General features: G+C 42.1%; 6 protein-coding genes across 6 annotated transcripts; 3 read left to right on the top strand and 3 right to left on the bottom strand.

The window, feature by feature from the left end:
• Positions 1–7,003: 7,003 nt before the first annotated feature.
• Positions 7,004–10,617, top strand: EAE97_001865 (uncharacterized protein; the record flags this gene model as incomplete). Its single annotated transcript, XM_038872376.1, has 2 exons — positions 7,004–9,814; positions 9,865–10,617. The coding sequence occupies 2 exons, from the start codon at positions 7,004–7,006 to the stop codon at positions 10,615–10,617; spliced, it is 3,564 nt and encodes a 1,187-aa protein (XP_038736934.1).
• Positions 10,618–12,601: 1,984 nt separating this feature from the next.
• EAE97_001864 (uncharacterized protein) lies at positions 12,602–14,041 on the bottom strand (the record flags this gene model as incomplete). Its single annotated transcript, XM_038872375.1, has 1 exon — positions 12,602–14,041. One exon carries the CDS (start codon positions 14,039–14,041, stop codon positions 12,602–12,604), a length of 1,440 nt encoding a protein of 479 aa, XP_038736933.1.
• Positions 14,042–14,889: 848 nt separating this feature from the next.
• Positions 14,890–17,236, bottom strand: EAE97_001863 (uncharacterized protein; the record flags this gene model as incomplete). Its single annotated transcript, XM_038872374.1, is given in 8 exon segments — positions 14,890–15,243; positions 15,263–15,284; positions 15,527–15,770; positions 15,825–15,940; positions 16,001–16,354; positions 16,424–16,634; positions 16,685–16,880; positions 17,093–17,236. The coding sequence occupies 8 exon segments, from the start codon at positions 17,234–17,236 to the stop codon at positions 14,890–14,892; spliced, it is 1,641 nt and encodes a 546-aa protein (XP_038736932.1).
• A 615-nt stretch (positions 17,237–17,851) lies between these two features.
• On the top strand, positions 17,852–19,755 carry EAE97_001862 (uncharacterized protein; the record flags this gene model as incomplete). Its single annotated transcript, XM_038872373.1, has 5 exons — positions 17,852–17,894; positions 17,955–18,059; positions 18,115–18,701; positions 18,762–18,907; positions 18,960–19,755. The coding sequence occupies 5 exons, from the start codon at positions 17,852–17,854 to the stop codon at positions 19,753–19,755; spliced, it is 1,677 nt and encodes a 558-aa protein (XP_038736931.1).
• A 3-nt stretch (positions 19,756–19,758) lies between these two features.
• Positions 19,759–22,388, bottom strand: EAE97_001861 (uncharacterized protein). The gene is made up of 4 exons (XM_038872372.1): positions 22,202–22,388; positions 20,957–22,145; positions 20,783–20,904; positions 19,759–20,716 (listed from the first exon to the last, which is right to left on the bottom strand). Exons 2-4 carry the CDS (start codon positions 21,795–21,797, stop codon positions 20,186–20,188), a joined length of 1,494 nt encoding a protein of 497 aa, XP_038736930.1. The 5' UTR covers positions 21,798–22,145; positions 22,202–22,388; the 3' UTR covers positions 19,759–20,185.
• A 661-nt stretch (positions 22,389–23,049) lies between these two features.
• EAE97_001860 (uncharacterized protein) lies at positions 23,050–24,837 on the top strand. The gene is made up of 4 exons (XM_038872371.1): positions 23,050–23,517; positions 23,573–23,655; positions 23,707–24,431; positions 24,495–24,837. The coding sequence occupies exons 1-4, from the start codon at positions 23,339–23,341 to the stop codon at positions 24,672–24,674; spliced, it is 1,167 nt and encodes a 388-aa protein (XP_038736929.1). The 5' UTR covers positions 23,050–23,338; the 3' UTR covers positions 24,675–24,837.
• The last annotated feature ends 689 nt before the right edge of the window (positions 24,838–25,526 follow it).

The raw sequence follows: 25,526 nt of genomic DNA, 5'->3' as shown, positions 1-25,526 counted from the left end.
CTTCTACACTTGTAGTCCCAATTTCCAACTTCCAACTTTCTATGCATACCAAAGTTAAAGTTAAAGTCAAAATCCGACGAAATAAATCGTGCGGTAGATCCAAGATCTGAGATCTGATGAATATGTTCTTATGTAACAGTATCTTATGATTCTCTCTACTATTTTGAAGAAAGTAATGGATGGGGGAGAAATGAAGCAAGAAAAGAAAGAAGGAAAGGAGAATTCGTATCTCGATACGTATAGATGGTGTGGTACTATATATATCATCTTAAAAACACTGGGAGATGGGTACTAGATAAATAATCTTGATCTGATCTGCTTTGCTTTGATACGATACTCAAGCATAAAACAAAACAGAACAAGACAAAAAAAGAAAAGAAAAGATATGCATCATACTACTCGAGTGATTCCCCCCCTCCACCAAAGGAATAATGACAATTTATAAAACAAGTCTTGTATCATTCTGAGATTATACAGAAGATACTCATCTACCTCCCCAGCTTTGTAGAAAAATCTCACAAAAAAACAAGCAAAGAAATTTAAAGAAAAAAAATCACGGAAAATACACAGCTCTCTCTCTCTCTCCTCTGAGGGAATCAAGAATCCGAGTTCTTCCCCCTCTCATTTTTCGTTTCTCATTTCGTAGATCTACTGCGTAGATGTATATACACATCTAATTGTTTTTATAAGATGAGTATATATACTTAGATACCAGGTATGTAATGGGTGCTACATAGATAGATGATATCTAAAGATAAACAGATAGATAGTATAGAGGACTTCTATTATAGTCTATAAGATATATATAGATAGGTAGATAGATAGATATTTATTAATATGAGGATATTCCCGCTTTCTTCTTCGTCGAGAGAAAATGGAATAAAATAAAACAGAACAGAATAAAACAGAACAAACATATATAGGAAGACCACCTACTCACCTAACTACTCATCAACCCAGGACCCCCCGTAACACCCCCCCGATTCCCAAACCCCAGATCCCAAAGCCACTATCCCACATTCCTCAATCGTCTCCGAACCTCAAGAATCAAACCCCCAAAAATCCCAGAACACTAGTTCTGCCCCCCTTCTCAATCTCGCCCCGTCTCAGAATTCTCTAGTTCCATATCCCATTACATTCATATCTCATCACATTCCCCCTTCCATTGTTTTCTCGTACATATATATATATAGATACTACCCCGTGTTCCCAATTCATTGTATTGCATTCCTGAGATTGGAAGAAAAATTGGAATATATATGTAATAACAATATCGAACATGAGTATCCAGTAACAATTGAGTATCTGTCTAGGCAGGCAAGGTAAAATGAATGAGATGGATAAAATAGATAGACAACCTTGTATTGTATTCAACTGATGAATTTGTTAGGTATCTATCTAGTGATATCATTTAATATAAATATCAATCAATCCATTATTACATCTACTGACTCACTCAGTCACTCACCTATTCCTTCCTTTCCCATTCTGAGTAATAGACTTACAGACTAATCAATAGATCAATAAATGAACAGATTAATCGCATAAAAAACACGAAATGAACCCTCATTACAATCCCAATCCCAATTCCAATCACGCAACAAAATAAAATAATTCACAACTCCCTCCCTACATAAATAAATCCAACATCCCAATTCCTTGTGCGATATGTAGGTAGGTATATGTAATTATTCATTACACTTGTGACTTGTGAGAAAGCATCTAGATTGATGGATACTAGATAGATATGAAGGATCGTAGAATAAGAGGATAATAGGATAATAGAATAGAATATAGGGTATATATAGGACTCTTAATCTAAAATTTCAATCCCATCAAGTATGGATTTACCTAGGAGTGAGTCCCAGATATAGATGTAGATGTAGATGTAGATGATTTGCTGGTGTTTGGGATTGAGAGATTTGGGGATATAGAGAAATGAAGGGAGATATGAATACAGATATCGGCATGGAGTTGGACTCGGAGTTGGAGAGGGGGATTTTGGGGGTATAGAATTGTTTATTTAGATTTATATATTTTGTAATGTTATCTCATATCTATCTAGTAATGTTATTAATGTTATTATATCAAGTGCGTCTTGTGTAACGCGCGGAAAGGTATCGATTGCATCTTCATAGAGGGAGCTTATGGGATGTGCTAAACCTATGTATTTAGATAGCATCATAAAAATGAGTAGAATGGGAAAATCATAGGATATCTAGGTAGATGTATATCATTTGTAACCTAATCACATATCTTACCTCACTTTACCTATTTATAGAAAAGTAGTATCTAACACAAAGACAAAGAAAAGACAAGGAAATATTAAGATTTATATTCATTACATAGGTACATAGAGTTATCTGACGATGATGTGGATTCATCCCTATGTATCCATGGATAGAAGGATAGTTGAGTAGAAGGATAGATAGATAGATAGATAGATAGATAGATAGGCAAGGTATTTGGATATATCTAGATATAATACAGTCGATTATTTTTTTTCTTTCTTCTACCAGTCTGATATCGTCTATCTATCATCTATCATCTATCTCAATCGATCGATCAATTGATTAATCACAGACATAGACTCACTCGGGAGCGGATTATCATCGATACGATTATCGACGATACGATTATCGATGATGATACGAGCATGATATGATAGCGATAATAGCGATAAAAGAATCCCATCCACCATCCATCCATCCATCAGATCAGAACCGAAAGACCCCTCCCTCCCTTCCACTCCTCCCTGCAACTCGCTACCTAAGTAGGTAATTAAAAGATCCCCGGGCCATTCTCACTATTACAGTACCGGTATCTACGATATGTACTAAATCCATGAATGACCTTCGCACGGTTGGTAAGTTAACCTAATACTTAGTATGTACGTACTAAACACTCCGGAGGAATAAATAGGAATAAATAGGAATAAATAGAAATGCGGGAGGGATGGGTATGTGTCGGACGGCTGGAAAAAGGTTTATAAAGTGTGAAAGTGTGAAAGTGTGAGAGTGTCTCGAGAGTATATGTATATACCTATTTGAACTAGTACTTGAACTAGGTTAGGTAACTGGAGTGTTTTGATGGAGAGATGGAATGGATGGGAGGAGGGAGATGTACATAGTAGGTATGAATGTATGGATGGATGTATGTATGTATGTATGTATATGATCCATGTAACGAAAGACAAGCTTCGTATATGGAAATTGATGGTTTGATGAAGATTATGCGTTTGAATGGGATGGATGGTGGTAAGTACATCGTAGTACCTATTTCGTAGGTAATCGACATGAACCATTCTAAACTAAATTTAATTGCTCAGATACCTACCTACATAATACCGGTACTTGATTATTATATATCTAAGTTTCCAATCCAGTCCTCACATCTTCACATCTTCAACACAAATCATAAATCATAAATCATAAATCCTACATAATTTTTCCCAGCCTCTCGAACCCCTATTCTCTTTCTCTTTCTCATCTCTGGTGCTGTACCGTACTACTTTGCGCTCTCTCTCTGAAAAGTATACTGTCATTCGCCCACAGATTCCCATCCCGAGGAGTGTGGAGAGAGATGTCTTTTGCATATCCTATCCTATCCTATCCTATCCCATGCATCCCTGTCCTTCATCGAATCAATCGCAAAGATTGACGGCGCGGACAGACCAGGCACTGTACAGGCGGGTCCTCCCTACTCCCTAGGGATATTTTTTTCTGGATCATCATCAACTTGATTTCTTTCGGAGGAGGGGGTCGAATGGGGAATAGGGTTTGTTTTTATTTATTTAATCCGGTGCGCGATGGGAGATACGCGTGGTGTGGACTAGTAAGTTAGTAGTATAGCGTGGGGTTTTTTTAATCAGGGTTTGAATCCGAATTCGAGGGTTGGATGGTGCTTTGGGTATCTACCTAGGTATCGCGTGTTTATATACCTAGGTGTAGGTACGGTGTACAATGTGTAGGGAGATGTGTTTTGTTTGTTTTGATGTGGATTGATGTTGATGTTGGTGTTATGTTGATGTAAATAATAAACACGTCGACTGAATCGGGAAGTGAGGTAAACAAACATTCATTCATGCGCAAATTCAAATCTCTCCTCTGCGGATGGATGGGACTAATAATGAGTTTCCACCGATCTCTTCTCTTTCCGTGCAGATTTTATATTTATGACCCGTATCGTAGAGTAGAGCATGAAAATAGACCCTCTCTTTGTAAAAGTACCATAATGCTCGTGATGCGTTTCTGAAGTCCAAAATATACGTGGCACATGAAGAAGCGCTTGAGAGATATTGGAATTCTTTCTCTACAGCGTGGATGCATGGAGGGGGAATCAGAGTTGAATTATTGACAGCCTCTCAGATGTCAGATTTTCTTAAGTTTGGATGGATCGGATGATAGTTTATTCTTAGAATTTTGGAGGGGGATTTCACAACAGAGTTCGAAAGGTTCGACTGGGTCGGGGTTTGTGGGAAAGTGTAATGTTGTCCAGTGGTCCAGTCAAGTGTGCATTTTGATCGAGGATTGACTGCTTTGGGCTGCAGTAGTAAGAGCAGTAGTAAGAGCAGTAGTAAAATTGGTCCAAGCGACTGGGTGGGTAGTAGCGGAGAAGAGTTGAACAAGTTGAATGTGAATGTGAATGCGAATGCCAATGCCAATGCCAATGCCAATGCCAATGCCAATGCCAATGCCAATGCCAATGCCCTGTGATTCTGTGAATGCCCAGGTGGATGGTGGATGGAACAAGGAAGTTCTAGTAAAGACTAGAAGAAGAAGAAGGAATTTCATTGGTGTTGATTCAATCCATCTCATGTATTGCTGCTTTAATGATTGAAGACGTGAAGATTTACCAAGATGTGATCGGTGCTTTACGCGTTTCATTGGTTAAAGTTTGTTGATAAGCAAAATAAATAAACAACACAGCAATCGGGATGCACAGATGATACCAAGCTAGGTATTGCATGCTGTACCATACCATACCATACCATACCATACTAGCGAGGACGAACATGAACTTCATCTTGAAACTGGGTACAGTACCTACAAAGTATGTATGCTGTACAGTAAACTTGAAACGACATGACATGTTATACTGGAGGGTCAAACCCAATAGAATGGACCGGATGGGGGATGTGTGTCTCCTTGCTTCTTCTTCGATAACGATTTGTAACGGTTTATATGTTGTACACCGTCGAACTGAGGGATCACTGGGACACTGACTTTCATCGTAGATAGATGGGACGAAAATGAGAGGAGCTGGTGGAGTAGAAGTGGTCAATGTTTTTATGTTTTTAATGTTTCTCCAACACAAGCACCTGAGCAAGCTTGGTCAAAAGTAGTATAAAGTAGTGACAAAGTAGTAACAAAGTGTTACCTAGATGGGTAATTATCAAGTGAGTACTAAAGTACTAGAGTATAGTCATTACAGTCAGTCAGTACATACCTATCAACTTTTGTCTTAAACGCGTCAAGGATAAGCGAAAAAACGGGTAAAAGAAGAAAAAAGAAAGAAAAAAAAGACGCGTTCGTGTGTAAACAACTTTTTTTTCTGCCTTGTAGACTTTCCCCCCAATAGCACTCGGTCAGTCTCCGCCCCCATTTTGTTTCCCCCATCGTTCAATCGTTCAATATCGACCATCCATCCATCATACACACTACTACTACTACTACTACTACTACTATATCATCTCACTACTTGGTATACTAATAAATCCATGATTATAACACACACACACACATTTAATTCATTTCACTTAATTCCTCCTCCTCAAATTCAAATAATAATTCCTTACAAAGTACATACCAACCATACCTGAAGAAATCTCGAAATTAAGAATTAAAAATTAAACAACCTTTAAAAGTCTTTTCCATTTCGAGTAATATCAACCAACGTCTTCACCTCCCTTCTACATCTCCCTCTCCATCCTCCCAAATACAACACGGTCAATAAGAAACTGGTTTTCTATTGGAAAGAGAGAACGACAGAAAAACAGAAAGAAAAAATCAGAGCAAGTAAGGAAAGTAAATAAAATAAAAAAAGGTACCTAGACAGAAAGAAAGAAAGAAGAACGAAACCTTCAAATTCGACACACTTACACTATTACCATTACCTAGCACCAAGAACTAGTACTAGTAATACCTATTAGGGTAGGTACTTTTGCGACAAGTCATTACCCGCCCACCCACTCACTCATTGATTGATCTTTAAGTCAATCCAACGCCAAATTCCGAAAACCAACAGAAACATCAAAACTCGAATTCAAGTCAAGTCAAGTCAAGTCAAAGTCAAGTACAGTTCTTACACTTTGTCTACGGTCTATACGGTCCACACTCACACTCTACTGTCGTTTCCACTGGATATTCCATTTCGCGATATCTTCTTGAAAGGGGGAAAGAAAGAAGGACTTTCAAATTATGACGTGAAGACTTCCTTCTCTTTTTCTATTTCAACACACAACAGAATATATTTCATCAGTCGCAACTGCCTTTTTATAATATACATCCTCCTCCTTATTCTCGACTTCGCCCATCACCCATCCAACATAATACGATTTCCCTTTCAAAAGATCTCTCTTCTCTCTCTTCTCTCTTTTCTTACGCCACCACTATCCTCTTCCTACAACATTCCTCGAATTGTTTCTATTACCTGTACAGTCTACATTCCGATCGATTTCCAATAAACTACCCCATTTTGGACAATACCGGTTGATTAGATTATTTCTTTTCTCAACTTGTAGTCTATTCTGTCGACCATTCGAAACAACCGGCAACATCAAAGAATTCTGGATTGACTGGTCCATTTCATCCAAACCCTTTTCCTTCTAGAATCGAAAGTTTGCGACGAGACGACGCGACCCCATTTCGCATTAGAACGAAAAAGAAAAGACATACTCACTTCCTGTAACGAATGTCGCAAGACAGATAATTTCCGAATTCAGCGCCAAAAAGAGAAGATCACTCATCTTAAATTATCAAGCCGCCACATTCCAACAAACATCATGTCGTACTCCAACAGCGGCGGCGGCACTCTCACTTTACCATCACCCACACATGTTCACCACGTTGATGTTACCTCAGCAGTCAGATCGCTAAGACGTTCTTTATCGCGCTCACCATCCAAGTTCCGACTGGCCACTAAATCACCAAGCCCTTCCCCCCAATCTCCACTGTCGCCATCTCCAGTGTCACCATCCAAGCGCGCATCTTCATACCCTGCGGTGTTCACAGGCACAAATACACCCCATACTCCATCACCACTGGCTGTACCATTTCCTCCAAGCGCAAGATTGGCACTTCGATCCTCGTCGCGAGCCAAGACGGCCCCTCCTCGACAGGCGACCCGCCTACGAACCTCCCCCAGAAGTCCCATGAAGCGGGCATTGAGCCAAACAATTGATACGGGCAACGCGACTCCGACACCACTGGGTTACATGGGTGGACAAGAAAATTTGGGAGGCAGCAGTCCGGCGGAGAGAAAGGCCCTCGAGAAGCTCCCGAGAATGCAACTGAACTTGGACGCAAATGCGCCGGCCAACCAGGCATTTGTGAGACTAGGCAGCGACGGAGCTAGTGATTGCGCATCCACTTCAAGTCCACTGAAGCGCAGCGATCCCGTCATGAATCTGGAACAAGCGACTCTCGGAAGTCCAGTCGCAAAGCGCAGAAGTCTTCACGGTTCTGCCAACTTTGGTTATGATTCAAATCTCTTTGAACAGGCACCGGCACCAACTTCTCCTACAAAATTCGATATCCACAGCGATTTAAACCACGAATACGAGTTATCAGCCACAGTTCTTACTTCGGACAATACCGCATCTCCTTTCACCTCTACTCCTCGACGTTCCTCCTCTTTGCGCAAATCGACATTACTTCAAAGAAATGGCGAGAAGACTTCTTGGGGCAGAAGACATGCCGCTCAGCTTCTGGCTGCACAACAATCCGCACAGCAACAGCCTTTTGCAATTGCGAATCAGGATATTGTTAGCCCCAGTAAGCAGAAGAATCGTCCAAGATTGTCATTGGATCAATTTGTTGCACCCCTGAACCGTGATGGTCCGTTCAGCCACCATGGTAACCTTCCAAATGCTTCGATGCATATGATTAATCAATCGCAACAATCTACCCAACACCCTACGCATCAACCTCACCCACTCTCGCGAACCATGACAACTTCTTCCTCCAACTCGAGCATCGCCGAGGACTCACCTGTTCAGCATGTTCCCGTCAACTTTGGTGGTAGCCAAAAACCCAAGATTGATTTTTCAAAGTCTTTACCCGCTGGAGCTCTAAGGCCATTCAATTTGGATGCCCCTGATGACTTCTCGACTCCAAAAAATTTCAAGTCCGTGAAACCATTGCCTGCTGCTTTCATGTCTACAGGTCTTATCTCAAAGGTCAACAGAAGACCCGAAGAAGTCCAGATGCTTCGTGGAAATACCAAGTCGAACGTTCCAGATACCCCATGTAAGAAGCCAAACAACATTTTCGGCACGTACCCGGCTGCAGTACCCACTAGTGCCATCGCGAAGGCGAGACAAATCCGCCATTCGTTTGGTACCCCATCTACTCCCTTCAACCCCCATGGTGTACCAGCTATCGGTACCTTCGGAAAAGGCAGCAACGTATTTGGAAGTGGTTTCGGCCAGCCAAGAGGTTTAACCAGACGAGGTAGCTTCCTAAGTATCGACGGAGATGACGCTGGATCCCCAGATTTCAAGACCGATAGCCAAATCAGTGACTTTGATTTACCACCAACGCCGACGAAGCAAGCTTCAAGCTTCTCTCATTTCCAGAATGGTAGTCCCACGAGTCATCGATCGATTCCGGCCTCAACATCTGCCGTGGGTGGCTTTAGCTTAGGAAAGATGGCAAGATCAAGCAGTAAGTTAAACCTCTCTACGAGTCCAGGCGAGCAGGAAGAGGGAGACAGTGATACATCCATGGATATGAACGAATCTCCAACACCTGTCACTGCCGGACTTTCTCTCAGTACCTCCATTTCTGTACCATCCTTTTCCAGGTCCCGAGCATTGCGGGGCCTACAATCTCCTTCGCCGTTGATGGCTAAATCTCTTACTACTTCCTTTTTGAGTCCTTCAAGGAAGCCCGGTTTTGCTAAAATTAGTCACGTGGCTCCAGCCAGTCCATTGGAGCGTGTAGATTTTCTCGAGAAATTGTCGCCTTGTACACCTCACGACAACATGTTGTTCCCCGATCCCAGTAGCCTTTCCATCTCCAACCATAGAGATGGTCATGCTCACTTAGGTGCCAACAGCGCTCCCGTTGCTCCACCTCCAGCTACACCAACTACTGGTCGAGATTATTTTGGCAAAACCAGCACCACCCCCGTTGGTAGTTTTCCACCCCGAGATGTGGATGAGTCTCTCGTATCACGCTTCAACAAAATTGAGTTGATCGGAACAGGAGAATTTTCTCAGGTATACAAAGTCACCCAAAGTGCGCACAAGGCTTCCACGTTCATGTTTGGTGATTCGGTCGATTCTCCAATGACGGGTAGAACACCACCAACACCTACACCAGACCGTGTCTTTGCTGTCAAGAAGTCAAAGCAAGCATATCAAGGATACAAGGATCGATCAAGAAAGCTCAAGGAAGTTGAGGTTATTAAGGCACTTGGTCAAGCTGATAATGTCATTCATTATGTCGACTTCTGGGAAGAGAAGAATTACTTGTACATTCAAACCGAGTATTGTGAAGAAGGTAGTCTTGACATATTCCTCTCTCAAAATGGACGAAAGGGTAGAGTAGATGATTTCAGAATCTGGAAGATTCTGCTTGAGATCGGACAGGCAAGTTGAATACTTCTCGAACTTTATCGCACTGAACTAACGTGTCACAGGGCCTTCAACATATACATGATTCTGGCTTCATTCATCTCGATATCAAACCCGCCAATATCATGATTACCTTTGAGGGTGTCTTGAAGATTGGTGATTTTGGCATGGCAACTTCGTGGCCTGCTTCCGATGCAATTGAAGGCGAGGGAGACCGTGAATACATTGGACCTGAGATTCTCCTTGGGCAATACGACAAACCAGCAGATGTTTTCGCTCTTGGCATGGTCATTTTTGAAATTGCCACCAACGTATACTTGCCCGACAACGGAGTTTCTTGGCAACGTCTAAGATCCGGAGACATGAGTGAAGCTCCAAGTCTTACTTGGAGTGAAGCAAGTAGCATGCCCCGTGATGCCAATGGTATCCCCATCGTACCTAGCGATGATTCCATGACGAGCGATGACGAACTTGAAGTCGACTTTGGTTCACCAATTGCTGCCAGCCGGAAACGATTCACTTCATCCTCCAAATCATTCGCCCATGACCCAAGCAACTTGTTCGGTTCTTCTAGACGAGGTGAACTTGAAGAAGCCCCAGAATTCATGAGAGATCCTAATCATGAATGTACACTCGATAAGCTTGTTCGATGGATGATCTCGCCACGTCCTCAAGATCGACCTTTGATTCATGAAGTGCTCGAATCACCAGGCCTTCAATGGGTTAGTAATAGGCGTCGTGCTGGTGCCACTGTTTTTGAAGGAAACTGGGGACCAGCAGATGAAGTCCTAGATGATGCTGAGATGATGGACGTTTAAAATCTTTCAAGATTTTGCTAGGAGCATTCGCTGTTAACATTATCGCCAAGTACTCGCTCAATCCTGGATAGGACTTGACGGGATTTGGATTCACATCAATTTGAATTTGATTATGTGTTTACGGCGTTGGCAGGATATCAACGGCGTACCAAACGATATCTACCTCTACTTTACGACCACTACCTCTACGATTCACGATTTGCCTTCCTAGCCTTACGACCTTTACAATTCTTGTATATATTATTCTTTGACACATGAGTTACCCGCTCATTTTACACATTCACGAGACCTACAGCATCTACAACATACAACATCAAAATCAAAAAAAAGAAAGAATAATATTTGGTGGGATCACTGATCAGGCTATTGAACGATTATCATGTCAAGATTATTATGAAAGAAAAAAGAAGGCGATTCTTATTTACTTTTTACTTGTGTCTTTTCTTACGAGCTGATAGGCAGGCATATGGATTTGTTTACAAAGATAAATAGTATCTATTCTTGCTTGCTATAAGCTTAACCAGATTTTGGTTGCTTTGTATTAACTATATCCTTTTTCGAAGGGTTTTACTTTTTTCTTTTCTTCTTTTGTTTTCTACATGCCTAGGTGCTCAAATATTGGGGTGCATGAGGTTAGAAATGTTTTTTGTCTTTTAGTAGGGAGTTGGAGGTATTCTACGAATTCCTAATCATATGGGAGGATGGGATGGATTGATTGATTGATTTGATGGATGGGGAATATCTGGGGTGTTTTTGTGCCAGTCTTCAAAGATGGGATCTGAACTGGCTTGGGATGGATGAACTGGGAGGAGTTTTTCATTTGTTGATTTTTCCCTTTGTTGATTCGGGTTGGAGGTGAGGGTGGAAGTGGAAATGAAATGGAAGTGGAAGTGAAGGTGAACAGAGGGATAGTGGTTGAGTGTATTGGGTGAATAGATACATGGTGTATGGTAGTGGAGAATTGTAGATGTAGAGAACCCTGATCCCCTGAACATATCTTGTGTAGATGGGTGGATGGATGAGCAACTTACTTGCTGAATGAATTGCTGGTTCAAATGAGTTTTTTTTGTGTGTGTGTGTGTGTGTGTGTGTGTGTGTGTCTGTGTGATTGGGTGATTGTAACTTGTTGATTATTGCATGTAGCTTGTTGCTTAGCTGGGGTTGATGTATTGAGGTCTAGACTTGACTTGAACGAACCGGACTAGAGTGGACTAGATTGAACTAAACTGATGGGGAGGGAGGACGAAAGAGGGGTAGAGAGTAGAGAATAGAGGGCAGCATACAATGCTAGATTGTACCATCCTCTCGCAAACAGGATTTATATATCTTTTCTAGCGGTTTCTCTCTTAATCTGATTGTCTTTTTAATCTTTTACCTATCCTTAGTTGAGAGAGAATAATATAATACGAAGTCAATTATGTGGTGTGTGGTTTAGTGAGATGTATAGTATATAGCTAGTTGATGAAATTTAGAATTGTAGACTGTGTGTGTGTATTCTTGTGAGAGTTTTGAAATGGTGCGGAAATTGAGTTGTGGGAAATGGGTTGGGGATGTTGAGAATGTTGTTTGCGGTTATGAATGAATACTTTTCGAGTCAATTCTCGTGGTTAGCGAGTAGATATTGATGAGAAGAGTTGAAATCGTAAAGGATATTGTTTTTTTTTTCGTTTTTTTGTTTTTTTTTTTCATATTGAATGGTAGGATGTTGAGTTGGATTTGAAGATTGGTGGAGTAGATAAGTATAGAGTTGCTGATGTGTGGTGTTTCCCAATGTGGTTGCTAGGGTTGTGTTGTGGATGAGATTCAGATGATTGATATTGCAAGTATGCGGGTACTCCTATATGCTGCATATAGAAAATATGAGAAAAGAATCATATCGTGTGTTACAGATACATAATAATTCCCCGAGAACACTCACTTGCTACGGAATATCAATTAGCTACTCGTGATCGTGTACAAGATCGAGACACTACTTCATTACATCCTACTCATTATCTTCATCTGTCTCGCTGTCCGACAACCGCAGTTCACTACGGGAAGCCCTAGGCTCCGACAATAGACGTCCACCAAATTCCTTTGGTCCATGCCTCCCAATTTTATCCACGTCCTGTCCAAAAATACCCAGCGCATCTAGCCTCCAAGCATCCCACATTACGTATCCCCAGCTTCTCAGATAATCTCCTGTTTTGTCCCACTTCGCAACTTCTCTTTCCCATTGTCTACGCACCCAGCACCATGCTGCATTACTTCCCGACTCTTCCCATGCAGATTGTCCTTTCAAACACTCCTGCAAAGTTTGCATGGAGACGTCTTCTCTCGTTTCATCCTCGGCCCTTGAGAAGTGCCATTCTTCCAATGTCATGGACAGGAAACAGCCCACGTCGATGAAATGGATCGCATCACTGTCTATGGCACTATATATCAAGTTCACTTTCTCCTTTCCAGTTTCTTTGCGTTTTACTTCCGCCAACAACTCAAATCCCTTGCTCATACACAATTCGCTCACATTTTCCCAATCATTCCAATCAACTTCCCTGAGCCAATCACTATCTGCGGCTTCTTCGAGGGTGCGACTTGGGTCTCCATCTAGCCATTCTTGATAAATCCACACAGTTTCCCACTCTTCCGCGCATTCCTCATACAGAGCGCCAAATTCCCTGCGATACCAATCTCGTACACAAAGCATTTCTTCTATTTCCCATTCCTCATATCGACTCAGGAATATGGTTTGGTGCTCCTCGGATAGGTCACACAGACGTCGGCGTCGTCTCCAGTCGTGTCGGTGGATACGATTTAATCCTTGCTCTGAGAATGGACCACGTGGATCTTCAGCGTATGTGTGTGCCCAAGAATCGGAGTCTTCAAGTGAAAACATATAGGTAAAAGCCTCTATTCGGAGGATGGCGCGTTGAATGCGACACAGTTCGCTCTTGGAAGGAGGTTTTGCTGAGGGGTCTGACGAGGGGATCGGTTTCCCAGTAATTGGATGATGTCCTATCGTATTCTCAAAAAATGCCATCGTCACTTCTTGGAGTGCGGGCAGCTTCTTTGAAAACCAAATCATATCATCCAGTGTAATACCCTGCTCACTGTTATCCAGATTTCCTCCACTTGTTAACAGTTCTAACAATCGCTCTTGCGATACGTCATCCAGGTCTTCAAGCATATTCCCAGCTCGCAGATGTAGGTGTCGTGCAGCTCTAATCATGAACCACGCGTCTTCTAGAACTTCTCTTCCGACTTCGTTCTCTAGTACTTTTTGGAAAATGCGTGCATATTCCTCGCTATGATAAATGTTGTAGAATTGTGGTGATGAGTTGGCCAGGGCATTAAGAGAGGTAATACTTGGGAGAGATTGAAGGATTTGTACTTTGAGTTCTGTGGGGAGGGCTTCGAGCTGTGATTTCGATTGTGAAGTCGACATTTTGAGAGGTGTAGTCTGTTATATGATGGAGATTATCGTGTGGCGCGGTGTGCTTTGGGGTTTGCGTTTGGAGTTGTGGAAGGGATGAGAGTAGGTGGCGAGAATATTGTTTCGTGAGTAGGGATTTTCGTGACTCATTGATGTGAGTAGCGATATTCAAATTCAATGGGAAATTCTTTGACAAGCATTCTTATTAAATGTTAAACATTCATTGCAAGAAGCAGTACTTATTAAATACCCCGAAGGATGAATCACCAACTTGAAGGATTACGTTGATCACGTGTGCGGCAGCCTGATTTTCTTGTATGCACTCTTCGCTCATCGGACGAGGATCCTATCTTATCTACACATCTACGACAAGCATCGACTTCTGACGGTTGTAGTACGTAAGACTGCGAAGAACTGCAAGGTCTTTCATTCACTGGTATATTATCATACCTCCTATTGTGTTCAAGAGTATTCGTATTATGTATCATTCCACGATGCCATAATATCAATGATCCGCTGTTCGGTCATGCTTGCTTAAACTTCCTGTACTCATTCGTTTCGCTTCACAAAATGGACATGATGACCAGGACGCCTACTCACAGAAACTTTTTGCCGCTGATTCGGATCACAGATTCTCAAGAGTGGATTAGCAGATACTTTTGCTCTACTGCTTTACGTATTTTCATATATTTGAAACTCAATGTCACCCTAAGTTAAAATGGAATCCTAGTGGTAAAATAGACTCCAATTTCATGGCTCTAGCCGTTGGAATACTTCCAGCATCGGGCTAAGAGTACACAAAACCTTCGAAGCCGACTTCGTCAAAACCTGTTACCGAGAATGATCTGAATAGATAAAATCTACGTTATCTTCCGCGAATAACTCTCGCTCCGTTGTTCCAGCTCAATACCATCTTGAATGTCATCTCCACTACCCACTTCCTGCTGCATTCGAAACCAGCCTTGGCTCAATGTGACTAGTGTTGCTGTTCCGGCCATAGCAATTGATAGAGCGATTGCCATTCGGATACCCCTCATATAAGCAGCTATAATTCCAGATAATTCATCAGGCGGAAAACTAGTCTGAACGTGAGATGCCCCTATGCTGAATATGCTGGAGGGGCTAATTGATGGATTGGTGTGCGGAATAATGTTGAGAAGCTCATTTTGGAAAAGGGATTGTGCTGCTGAGACAATCAGAGCGCCTCCCATTGACTGAAGACTGTGTTGTAACAAGGATTTCAGTTTCTAATCTTCTTTATATTTTATTTTATTTTTTATGTTTCTTATCATTTGTTGAAGACTGTTAATTATCCAACTTCAAGCAATTAGCTTGGTGAATCTCCTCAAAACTCTGCATAAGTCTTTGAGTCTCAGGGTGTCAAAGCTGATGATTCGAGACACATTACAGACATATCTCATCCAAAGGAATCAAGAAGGGAGCCATCGTCAAGCATTGCTGAGACAGGAGAGAGAACACTTACACAAAAGCATTGACGTAGCAGTTGCTATCTCATCTGCCTTAACAATGTTCTGTACTACAATGATGTACACGGTGGAGCAAAATCCAAGCCCAATACCTGCCAGAGCTTGGTAACCAATCCATTTGCTTGAGGAAGAGTCTGGCTGTAAGGTCATCAATAATCCGCAAGAGATAGTAGTTAGTATTCCACCGGCAATCAAGAATGGATTAATGACGCCTATCTTGCCGACACTAATACCTGTTATGATTTGTACCAATGCTAGGTAAAATGTTTCGTTAGTCTGCCTACTCTATATAGAGTCGGAAAACTTACCGAGGCCCAAGATTAAAGGAAGAGTTCGAATTCCGGATCCAGTGGCATCAGCTCCCCGAATCACTTGGAAGTAGATCGGAAGATAGTAGAGAAGGATATAGAAGCTGCCGGAGATTCTAGGAATTCTAATAAGCAAAGTTATCAATAAAATTCAGAAAACTTCGAAGATTCCTGACAGGAAGCAGAAAGCACAGCCCTTTGCGATGGTTGGGTTCCTGAAAGTACTTCGTAGGAGAAGAGCTCTCTCGCCTTGATACCATCCAATGAGCCCGAAAAGTACGCGAAATAACGCAGAGCCAACAAGTGTACCAATCACATCCGAGTTACTCCATCTTTGAATGGCACCTCCCCACTGCAGAGCTAAAAGACAACAGACGATGGACGCAGTGATGAAAATAAATCCCAGTATATCCATTTGCAGAAGTCTTTCCTTCAAGGTCGCCTCAGCTAGTTTGACTGCATCTGGTACTTTGAAGAGGAAGATTATTGAAGCTGCCGCAAGTGCAACGCAAGGAATATTGACGAAGAAACTGCTACCGATCAGAACCACATTTGAGGAAGATATGAGTTACACTTCAACTCACCACTAGCGCCATAACTCCCGATCAGTGAGAGCACCTCCAATCAACGGACCAATTATCGGCGCAATAGCACATGCTGACCCCATAAATCCCGTCATCGCAGGTCTTTTCTCGGGTGGTGCTGATACTCCAATGGTGATATATGATCCCCCAAATGTTCCTGCAACATCAAAACTTGTTATAGCTCGTCCTACTATCAATTTTGTGCTGTTTCTAGCAACACCCGAAACTGTTAGTGAGATATAAGAGTGATACGCTGTTGGGCATATCTGAGCTTACCACATATCACACCTCCAACTTTAAAGACGGCTATACTGATCAAATAGACAGTCTTGATTGGAAAATATCTGAAAGCCTTTCCCCACAATAATTGGGCTGCTGAGACTGTTAGGAATAGCGCGAAGGCATACCATCCCACATCGTTGAGGCTATGAAACTCGTCAGTGATGTGTGGCATCGCTGTGGCAATGATGTTCTGGAATCAAATTGTCTGAATCTCGAACTATCACCCTCTCTTTGATTCCGTTGGCGATGTTCACAGAGATTTCTAATCGTCTCATCTAGCAATGCTTGCGTCAAACAGGACTACTGCCTCGCTTACCTTCCATCATTGAGCCCACATTGCTTGATATCAAATTCTCGTTAAATACCCCGTCTACTACTTCTCTCAAAGATGAATGTTATTACCAGATCTAGTGAAGCCAAAAAAATACTCAAAACTATTGCAATACCCACAGCAGCATCGCGACAGCCGATTAAGTAAACTATGGCAGCATTGCCGGTAGTGCCATTGTTAATTCCTAATTCAGGTTGATTTCTTTCCGAAGTCATGTTTTTAAGAACTATTATGGTTAAAAGTCAAAGTAATGGAACGTTTCAGAATAGTGATATGGCCAAATGTGTATATATTTCTTGTCTCACTAACAAAATGTAAGACGTTGGTTCGGCTGTCAATTTAAATTAGGGAACGAACCAAAACCATACCATGGACGGAAACCCTAGCACACCAAACTCGCCAGAATTGTGAATATTGTTAAAATACTACTGTTTTGAAAATAGATAGTAAAAACTTAATAAATCAAGAATGTATCACAATTCATAAGACTTCTTGTTTTTTTTACACAGTTTATATTCTTGATAGCTTGATTTGATAAAGAGTTTTGAGGATGTGGTACATTCTTGGTGTGCTCGTTTTTTCGTTTACAGTAAGCCTACTAAACTGAGAAATTCCATCATCATGATCCAGCACATGAAATCGAACTGGTTCATCCGTGAGATTAGCAATTTAAGGAACCAAACTAATCTCTGGAAATCTGTTGTTTCCACCGCACTCGGCGGGGTGTCAGCATGCATGAATGCCTGTCACCAACAGTTTGATGACACTGGCATGAATTTATACAATTCATTCCGAGTAAGCAGCACTGCTTCTTCTTCGATAATTACACAATGACTTCAGAAGGAATATTTGATATTGTTATCATTGGGGCAGGTAATAGCACATTCCCAAACTCTCAATACAAGTTTTATGTACTGACCCATTTTATAATAGGAATCTCTGGTATACACGCCGCCAAATTCTATCTAGATATACATCTACAATGTCGTCTGGTGATTCTTGATCGCGACCCTTGTGTTGGAGGTGTTTGGAATTTCAGTAAGTCTCATATAATTTTGTCCCCTAGAGCAACTTCAATGCTAACTTCTGTAAGGAAGAGGATACGATTCATTTTGGACACAATGGACAGTCGGTACCGCGGAATTCTCAGACCTACCTATGACCAGACCACCTGAAGAAGATGTTTACTATGAATTCTTCAAAACGAAATATACCACCGAGTATCTTGAAGATTATGTTGATACACATCGTTACGGTGACACAACACTTCGTGATAGAATCAAGCTTTCAACGGAAGTTCGATCACTCTTGAGAAAGGACGGTAAATGGATGATTGAAACCGTAGACTTGGTTTCTGGAGCTTCAGATACTTGGCAAACTACTAAGTTAATTGTTGCTAGTGGACTCAACTCTATACCCAACATGCCCTTACTTCCAGGCAAAGATTTATTTCAAGGCCCCATCCTTCACCAAAATGACTTTGGATCGTCTAAGGTTTTGACCTCACCAGATATTCAGGAAACAACTGTACTAGGAGCTGGAAAGTCATCTGCTGATATGGTATACTCAGCTGTCAAAGCAGGGAAAACTGTGTCATGGATCATCAAGACTTCTGATACAAATGGTCCTGGATTTCTTCTTTCTCCAAAAGGAAAGGGCCCCTACAAGAATGCTTTCGAAGTTGGATTGACACGCATTACTGCTACGTTCATACCCTCTTTTCTGAATGGAAATTCATAGTGGACGTGGTTCTTGCATTCGACGAAGTATGGAGTCAAAATGATGAATGCCTTTTGGAGTGCTGTTGATAATGAAACGAGGAAAGATGCAGATTTTAATGGAAGGAAAAATCTTCAAGGATTTGAGAAATTGAACCCTCAATCTCCGTAAGAATCATGCACCGAAATTCGTGTTGGCAGCCTGCTAATTCAAGAATAGGATGTTTTGGCAGAACTGTACTGGTGGCTTACTCCATCAAGTCGATCTCTTTGATGCTATTGCTGAAAAGGTTCGAATTTATTGTGCCGACATTGCAAGTATCGAAGAACACAAGATACTTCTAAAAGATGGTAATGCAGTTCCGGCAGATGCCATACTTTGTGGTACTGGCTGGGTCCCATCTTTGCAATTCTTCACCGAGGATCAAAAAAAATCACTTGGTCTTCCTCACCTCCCATCTTCCGAGCATGAAGAACACCAAGATCATTGGAAGCAGCTCACCTCAGAAGCAGACCAGAAAGTTGTCTCGAGATTTCCGCAACTTGCAAATCTACCCCCGCATTACCGTCGTCCTGTCACTCATACCCCATATCGCCTTTACAAACACGTCGCGCGCTTCCCTACATCAGATTCGGAAATTGACGGAAATTCCATCGTATTCATCGGTCAAGTAAGTGTAGGAGACTACTTCCCGGTCGTACAATGCCAGTCTATGTGGGCGACGGCATATCTGGATGGTAAATTAGTTCTCCCGCCAAGCCAAGAACAGCAAAAGGAAGTTGCACTATTCACAGCATGGAATAGCAGAAGATATTTAAGCAGTGGAGATGAGGGAATTAATATGACGTTTGAGTTGGTGGGGTATTGTGACAGTCTTCTGCAAGACTTGGGATTGATAAGTCATCGACGAGGTTGGTTTAAGGATTTATTTGCTCCGTTTGTGGCAAGTAACTTTGCGGGATTGAAGGATGAATATTTGAAGAAGTACGAAAGTGATGAGACTAAAGGTGCATGAGTGTTGTTCGATTTTAGCAATTTGAGATTCGATGAGAAACCAAACGTCAGTCGCAAAATTCGTACAGATAAATAGTCCATTGCTCTTTTTTGAATAAAGACAACAATTCTTTCAAAGCAGCCAAATACCATAGATCCGTTTCTTGAGATAGATGCAACCGCAGTTTACTTATCTTATTCGTAGATTAAGATGAGATAGCCGCGTTGCCTGACATGATTTCGGATAGTAATTTACGATGGTCCATCTAGCACGAAACTCATAACCTACTTTATGATACTGGTCGAGCTGGTATAATACAATAGGCGACTCCATTTCCCATATTGCAGATCTGTGAGTGATGTTTGATATTGTTCTAGGAAGGAGTAGGCTCTCGCAGGATTTCAACAGCCATTATGAAGTTAAGAGGTACAAGGGAGGTTCATTCATGCTATTAATGTTGAGCTTGAAGGACGTCATCTAGGATATTTTGGATCAGCTGTAGATCCCTTTCCACATCGACTTTCCACGTGCTAACTGCGAATCTGCAGGCTGATCTTTCTTCCCATTTAGTTCCTGACACATACATTTTTCTGGTTGCATTAATCCTCTTAACCAATTCATTGTTAGTGCTGTCATCTTTAGCTCGGAATATAACGATGATGTGAGCATTCTCAATCACACTTTCATTTCCAAACTTGCTTTTGGCGAGCAGTTCGTACCCTACATGTGCATCCAAAAACTTTGAAATTCCCCTTGCTAATCTGACTTGACGAGCAAACATCTGACTCAAGCCTTCACGACCGTACGCCAGTAGTACGGCGTAGACTGGCAGAGCTCTGAAACGGCGCGAGTTCTCAAGACCAATATTCAGAGGTGATGGAATGCTTGATGGTCCAGATGAGAGATATGCTGCATTCGGATTTTGAAATACAGATGACAGTATTGACACCGTCCTTGTGAAGAAAAAGCCACAATCATAAGGCTGAATGAATGTTAGCCAGAAGTTTTTGAAAGAATCAGCTTAACGAGCGAGGGTTGTATAGCATACCACGTTAAGCATTTTATGGCCATCTCCTGCTATTGAATCAGCTAGCTGAATACCAGCGGATACTTCTCTCAGAGATGCAAATTCTGAAGTATCTGGAAGGCTCTGAGCAAAAATCCCGAAAGCTAGAGACTTGTCAGTTGTAAATGCAAGAGATAACCGCGCCTTTAAATTTACCTCCATCGACATGTAGCCAGGCGCCATAGCGGTCGCAGAGTTCACGGACTTTTTGCATCTCGTGCCTTCCATCAGTTGCAAATCTTCCGGTATTGACCTCTCCAGCACTCAAAGAAACGATGCTAGCCACTCCATCTTTCTCTTTGGCCAACTCTTGTTGTAATAGAACCATGTCAATCTTCCATGGCTCGGACAGACTGGTCCCAATATCCTTAACACAAACTCGTCCAAGCCCAACAATACTTGCAGATTTGTATATAGAACTATGAGCCATGGCAGTCAAGACCTGAATCTCCGTGATCCCAGCTCTATTACAGGCCATAATTAGCCCTAATTCTCCAACGCCTCTGCTCTCTCCTCTGTTTTCGAGCCGTCGAGAAATTATAGCTTCCCGTCCACATGCCAGCCCAAGAGTGTTTGCCCCAGTAGCGCCGGTAGTGAAAGTTCTCCCATTCCATTCATCTCCAAGATTCAACAGATCTGCAAGCATCCCCAAGGCCTTGTCCTCGAGAGCGGTGCTGACGCTTTGATCTGGTAAATGCACTTGAACATTTTGATCAAAGGCGGTGACAATATTGTCAGCGACTTCTGCAATCGGGAAGACACCACCAGTGACGAATCCATAATAGTTAGATGAAGTCTTGGGGCCATTGAAGCCAGGAGTTATATCTGAAAGAAGATGTGCTGCAGTAGCTTCCTCCCCGAGCCCAATCGCAGGGAGACTTGTGGCGAGGGATTGAGTGGCTACCGCGATGGCATTGGGTGCGGGCAAAGCATCATTCGAGGCATCATCAAGGAGTAATCGAAGCTTGTCGTATGATGATGCAACCGAGAACGCCATCGTTAAATGAAAGATAGTGGGAGGTAGTAATATGCGTTAGTCGGATTGTGCGTTGAAAAATCGTGTCACATTACACGACTAAAGCGCTGAAGCGAAACCATGGAGCTTATATAGTCACTGTTAATAACAACATATCTCATGACTTTGCCAGTTGTTGATCGCAAACTCCTGCCTCAAAGTGTGCAGATTTCCATTTTAGGTCAAATTCCCAGTCGCCCCTCTTTCAAGTGGAGTAAATTGATGCCACACCGCGTGCAGCCACATTGTTGCGCCACACAGGTATGGAACGTCTCAACCTAGGTACGGAGCACGCCACCCATCGTTAACATTCATGCTTTGAACTTGATTCTATTGCAACATCAACATTTGGACCGGCTTACAGTTCGAATAGAATTGTGTCTTACAATTAATTGAATAGTATTGGGCATTCGCAACATTGGGTTTAATTGAGGATTGTTTGAAATGGTGCATTATGTGTCCTGCAACGAAAGTCTGGCGCGTGCCATTCTCCTGTGTTAATCATCAAATCCCCTCAATCACAATGAATGACAAGAGAAAGCTGCCGATATGTATCGGTAGATGGAAAGAGTCCGAGGAGTCGGAGGTAACCCTGCTCACTTTGCACAAAGGATACTTCCTCCCGCGACTAAAGTCTTGTCGGGACCTGGACTGGGTCGGAATCGAACACGAGTGGTTATACAACTCTTATGTATGACTAGCAGACAGAAAGCATGTAGGTCTCGGTTCCCATTGCCATGTCGTCGGTGATAGATCTTCCTCCTCTGGCTACTCATCAAGATATGGAGCCCAGTTAAGCCTAGGCGGGTATTCGCATGATCACCAAACGAAATTGAATGCTTGTCGTTGGAAACCACTTCCTCATTTGATATCATGCATATTATTTTATCCCTATTGCAAATGTTCGGGAGGCTACAAGGTGTGGATAACCTTGAATACTAGTGTCGTGGTCCATTACATAAATGTTGCAGCTCCAACAATTTGTTGGTCCAGGCTGAATGCATTTATCCGTAGCTGGCACGAGTTCCGTACGCCAAGCTGCATGCAACTACAAACTAAATACCAACCAGTAGGCTGGGCTCCCATGCATCTAGCTAACGCATCCCAATACATGAATTCCGAAGGTTGAATTGACTCCCGGCATTGAGTCAGACCACTATGGCGGAATTTAGATTCGCGAATGAGATATATGAAATAGGGCTACAAAACTACCAACATGTATAACACGATTCTTGAAAACCAGCAGGCAAATCGCTATGCTGTCTTATGTTGGCTTTGATTTGGCCTATCATTGTAGAGAATTGAGCATAGAGAGTTCAAACCAGCAGAAGCAATGCGAACTCACAATCGGCTGCGGTGGTCATGCCTACTTGCAGGAGAAGCAAGCACTCAGCAGCCATACGAGAACTCCACAAAACTTCTCTCCGCAGAATTAAACGTACCAAATACACTCTACAAACCCGAGGATTTGGGTCCGCCTCTTTTGCATCTCTCACGATTAGACTTTTTCGCCACGCACAAATATGTCGAAGTGTCAAGAACCTGGACAATGCGCTCTTTCCCCAATAGCGACGACTCAAACACAACATGCAGAAGATGTCGAGGCACTGCTCGAATATGAATCTCCAGGTGCAGATTTGAATGCAGACTCTCGCCGTGAGCGCGATACACAATCACCCGAAACTCCTGAGTCCAATGATGGGTCAGTGCGAGCTGTCTTACTGGAATAATTCCGAGAATGCTTACTTCAAATTCAGGTCATCATCCAAATCCTTGACAAGCAGTGTTGTGGATTTTCCAGAAGAAAATGGCAGAACCTATCATGGTTATCGTGCAGGAAGTACTGATGTCCAATATGTCTCTCTTTGTCAATAGCTAACTAGCCGGCTAGCATACCACTTCCCAAATGACATTAATGAACAAGACAGACTTGAAGCACAATTCGATATGCTAAAATGTGCTTTTTCAGGTCGCAACTTCTTCGCTCCACTGTCCGATCCTCGTTATATTCTCGATATTGGTACCGGTACAGGTCAATGGGCAATTCAGATGGGCGATACCTTTCCAAAGGCAGAAGTTCAAGCCACTGATCTTTCTCCAATCCAGCCAGTATCTGTCCCGGAAAATGTCCATTTCTATATCGATGATGCTAGCGATGACGATTGGGTACTTCCGTCCAACCACTTTGATTATATCCACACTCGTGTGTTGCTAGGATGCTTCAAGGATTTTGAAAGCATCATAAAAAGAGGGTTCCATTACACGAAACCAGGAGGCTATATGGAGAGTCAAGAAATTTTACTCACTCCATATTGTGACGATGAATCGATGACTGAAACCTGGCCATTCTTGGAATGGATTGGATTTGTCGAAAAAGCGGCAATGAAAGCCGGCCGATCGATGAATATTGCCGAGAATCTGAAGAGCTGGTACGAAGCAGCTGGATTTGTGGACGTGCAAGAAAAGGTGTTTAAACTGCCAGTCAATCCTTGGCCCAAAGACAAACACTTACATAACCTTGGGGAGATGTCCGAAGAGAACTGGCTTGCATGCTTATCAAGCTTTAGCATGGCTTTGTTTTCTCGCATCTTGAATTGGAAACAAGAGCAAATTGAGGTTAGTTTCCCCACTCAATGCCTTTCCACGTTTTGTTGGTTGTCTAATAAGGATAACCGACAGGTATATCTGGTGAATGTTCGAAAATCAATCCCGAATCGAAATGTTCACGCCTATAATAAGATATATGTTGTATGGGGGAGGAAACCAGAAGAGGGCGAGAAAAGCTCTGGCAGTATCTCGGAAGAGATGCCTTCCAAGATTGATGTGGCCCAAGATGAACCTGCAAAAAATGTCGCCTAACAGACTTCAAGGTGTTTTGATTGAAGATTTACAATTTTTCACAAGGATTTGTCAGATACAAGCTACTTAACTAATACCCATGATACGGTATCACATAGTGACAGAAATAGGAATTCTCAATTCACATAAATTTCTGGAGAATAAGAGAAATCACCTCCTCATCAATATCACCGCAGAGACTCCTCGTGCTGAGAAATTTCTTCCATCTCCATGATATATCTAATCCCATCGACCATTACTCTTTTTATGCTTGTCCTTTCCCACCAAAGTAACCTTATATTCTCGCGCCCATCATTTCATCACCTCATTAGCTTCTCCATACATTTAGAATCTTATCATCATTTTCCCACTTCTCATACTCTGCAGAAATTCATATTCGTGGAAACCCTGACTTCTCTGAAACCCACTACCATATTTAAATGGTTGATGTTTTCATTCCTTTTCGTCTCGTAGTGTCTCATTATCTGAGAAAGATTTCATGCTGGAGTGATATTCGTGTGTTTTCATCTCCCTTATGATAGGAATGACTTGATCTTTTGATTTTGATTCGGGTCTTCATGAAAATATTTAGGAAAAAACCTGTCATGAGAGTTGTGAGGTTAATTTTTGTAATGATTATTTTGCAAGTGTCCCCTGTATTCTAGGTTTGCGTGGCAATGGTATTGATCGTCTCTCGTCTTGCTGTAGAAACCACGCTGGAGTCCATACGATTAGCTAACTAAAATCTAAATCTGGAGATTATCTTCCATGGGACTAGGTCTTTTACCTTGTGAATATGTACCCTATTTCTCCACGAAGGACAAAGTTCTCAGCAAGAATATGATTGTTATAATTTTGTCTCATTCATTAAAT

The sequence above is a fragment of the Botrytis byssoidea genome (genome assembly GCF_014898295.1).
Source record: "Botrytis byssoidea strain MUCL 94 chromosome Unknown BBYS_003, whole genome shotgun sequence".
Taxonomy (NCBI): Eukaryota; Fungi; Ascomycota; class Leotiomycetes; order Helotiales; family Sclerotiniaceae; genus Botrytis; species Botrytis byssoidea.
This window is presented reverse-complemented; position numbering and strand designations above follow the sequence as displayed.

Excerpts from the sequence above, each read along its gene's own strand:
- EAE97_001861 (XM_038872372.1), bottom strand. The coding sequence starts at position 21,797 with ATGGCGTTCTCGGTTGCATCATCATACGACAAGCTTCGATTACTCCTT. Across the intron at positions 20,905-20,956 it reads CTGGCTACATGTCGATGGAG|CTTTCGGGATTTTTGCTCAG; the intron begins GTAAATTTAAAG and ends ACAAGTCTCTAG. Across the intron at positions 20,717-20,782 it reads GCCATAAAATGCTTAACGTG|CCTTATGATTGTGGCTTTTT; the intron begins GTATGCTATACA and ends ACATTCATTCAG.
- EAE97_001860 (XM_038872371.1), top strand. The coding sequence starts at position 23,339 with ATGTCGAAGTGTCAAGAACCTGGACAATGCGCTCTTTCCCCAATAGCG. Across the intron at positions 23,518-23,572 it reads ACTCCTGAGTCCAATGATGG|GTCATCATCCAAATCCTTGA; the intron begins GTCAGTGCGAGC and ends CTTCAAATTCAG. Across the intron at positions 24,432-24,494 it reads GGAAACAAGAGCAAATTGAG|GTATATCTGGTGAATGTTCG; the intron begins GTTAGTTTCCCC and ends GATAACCGACAG.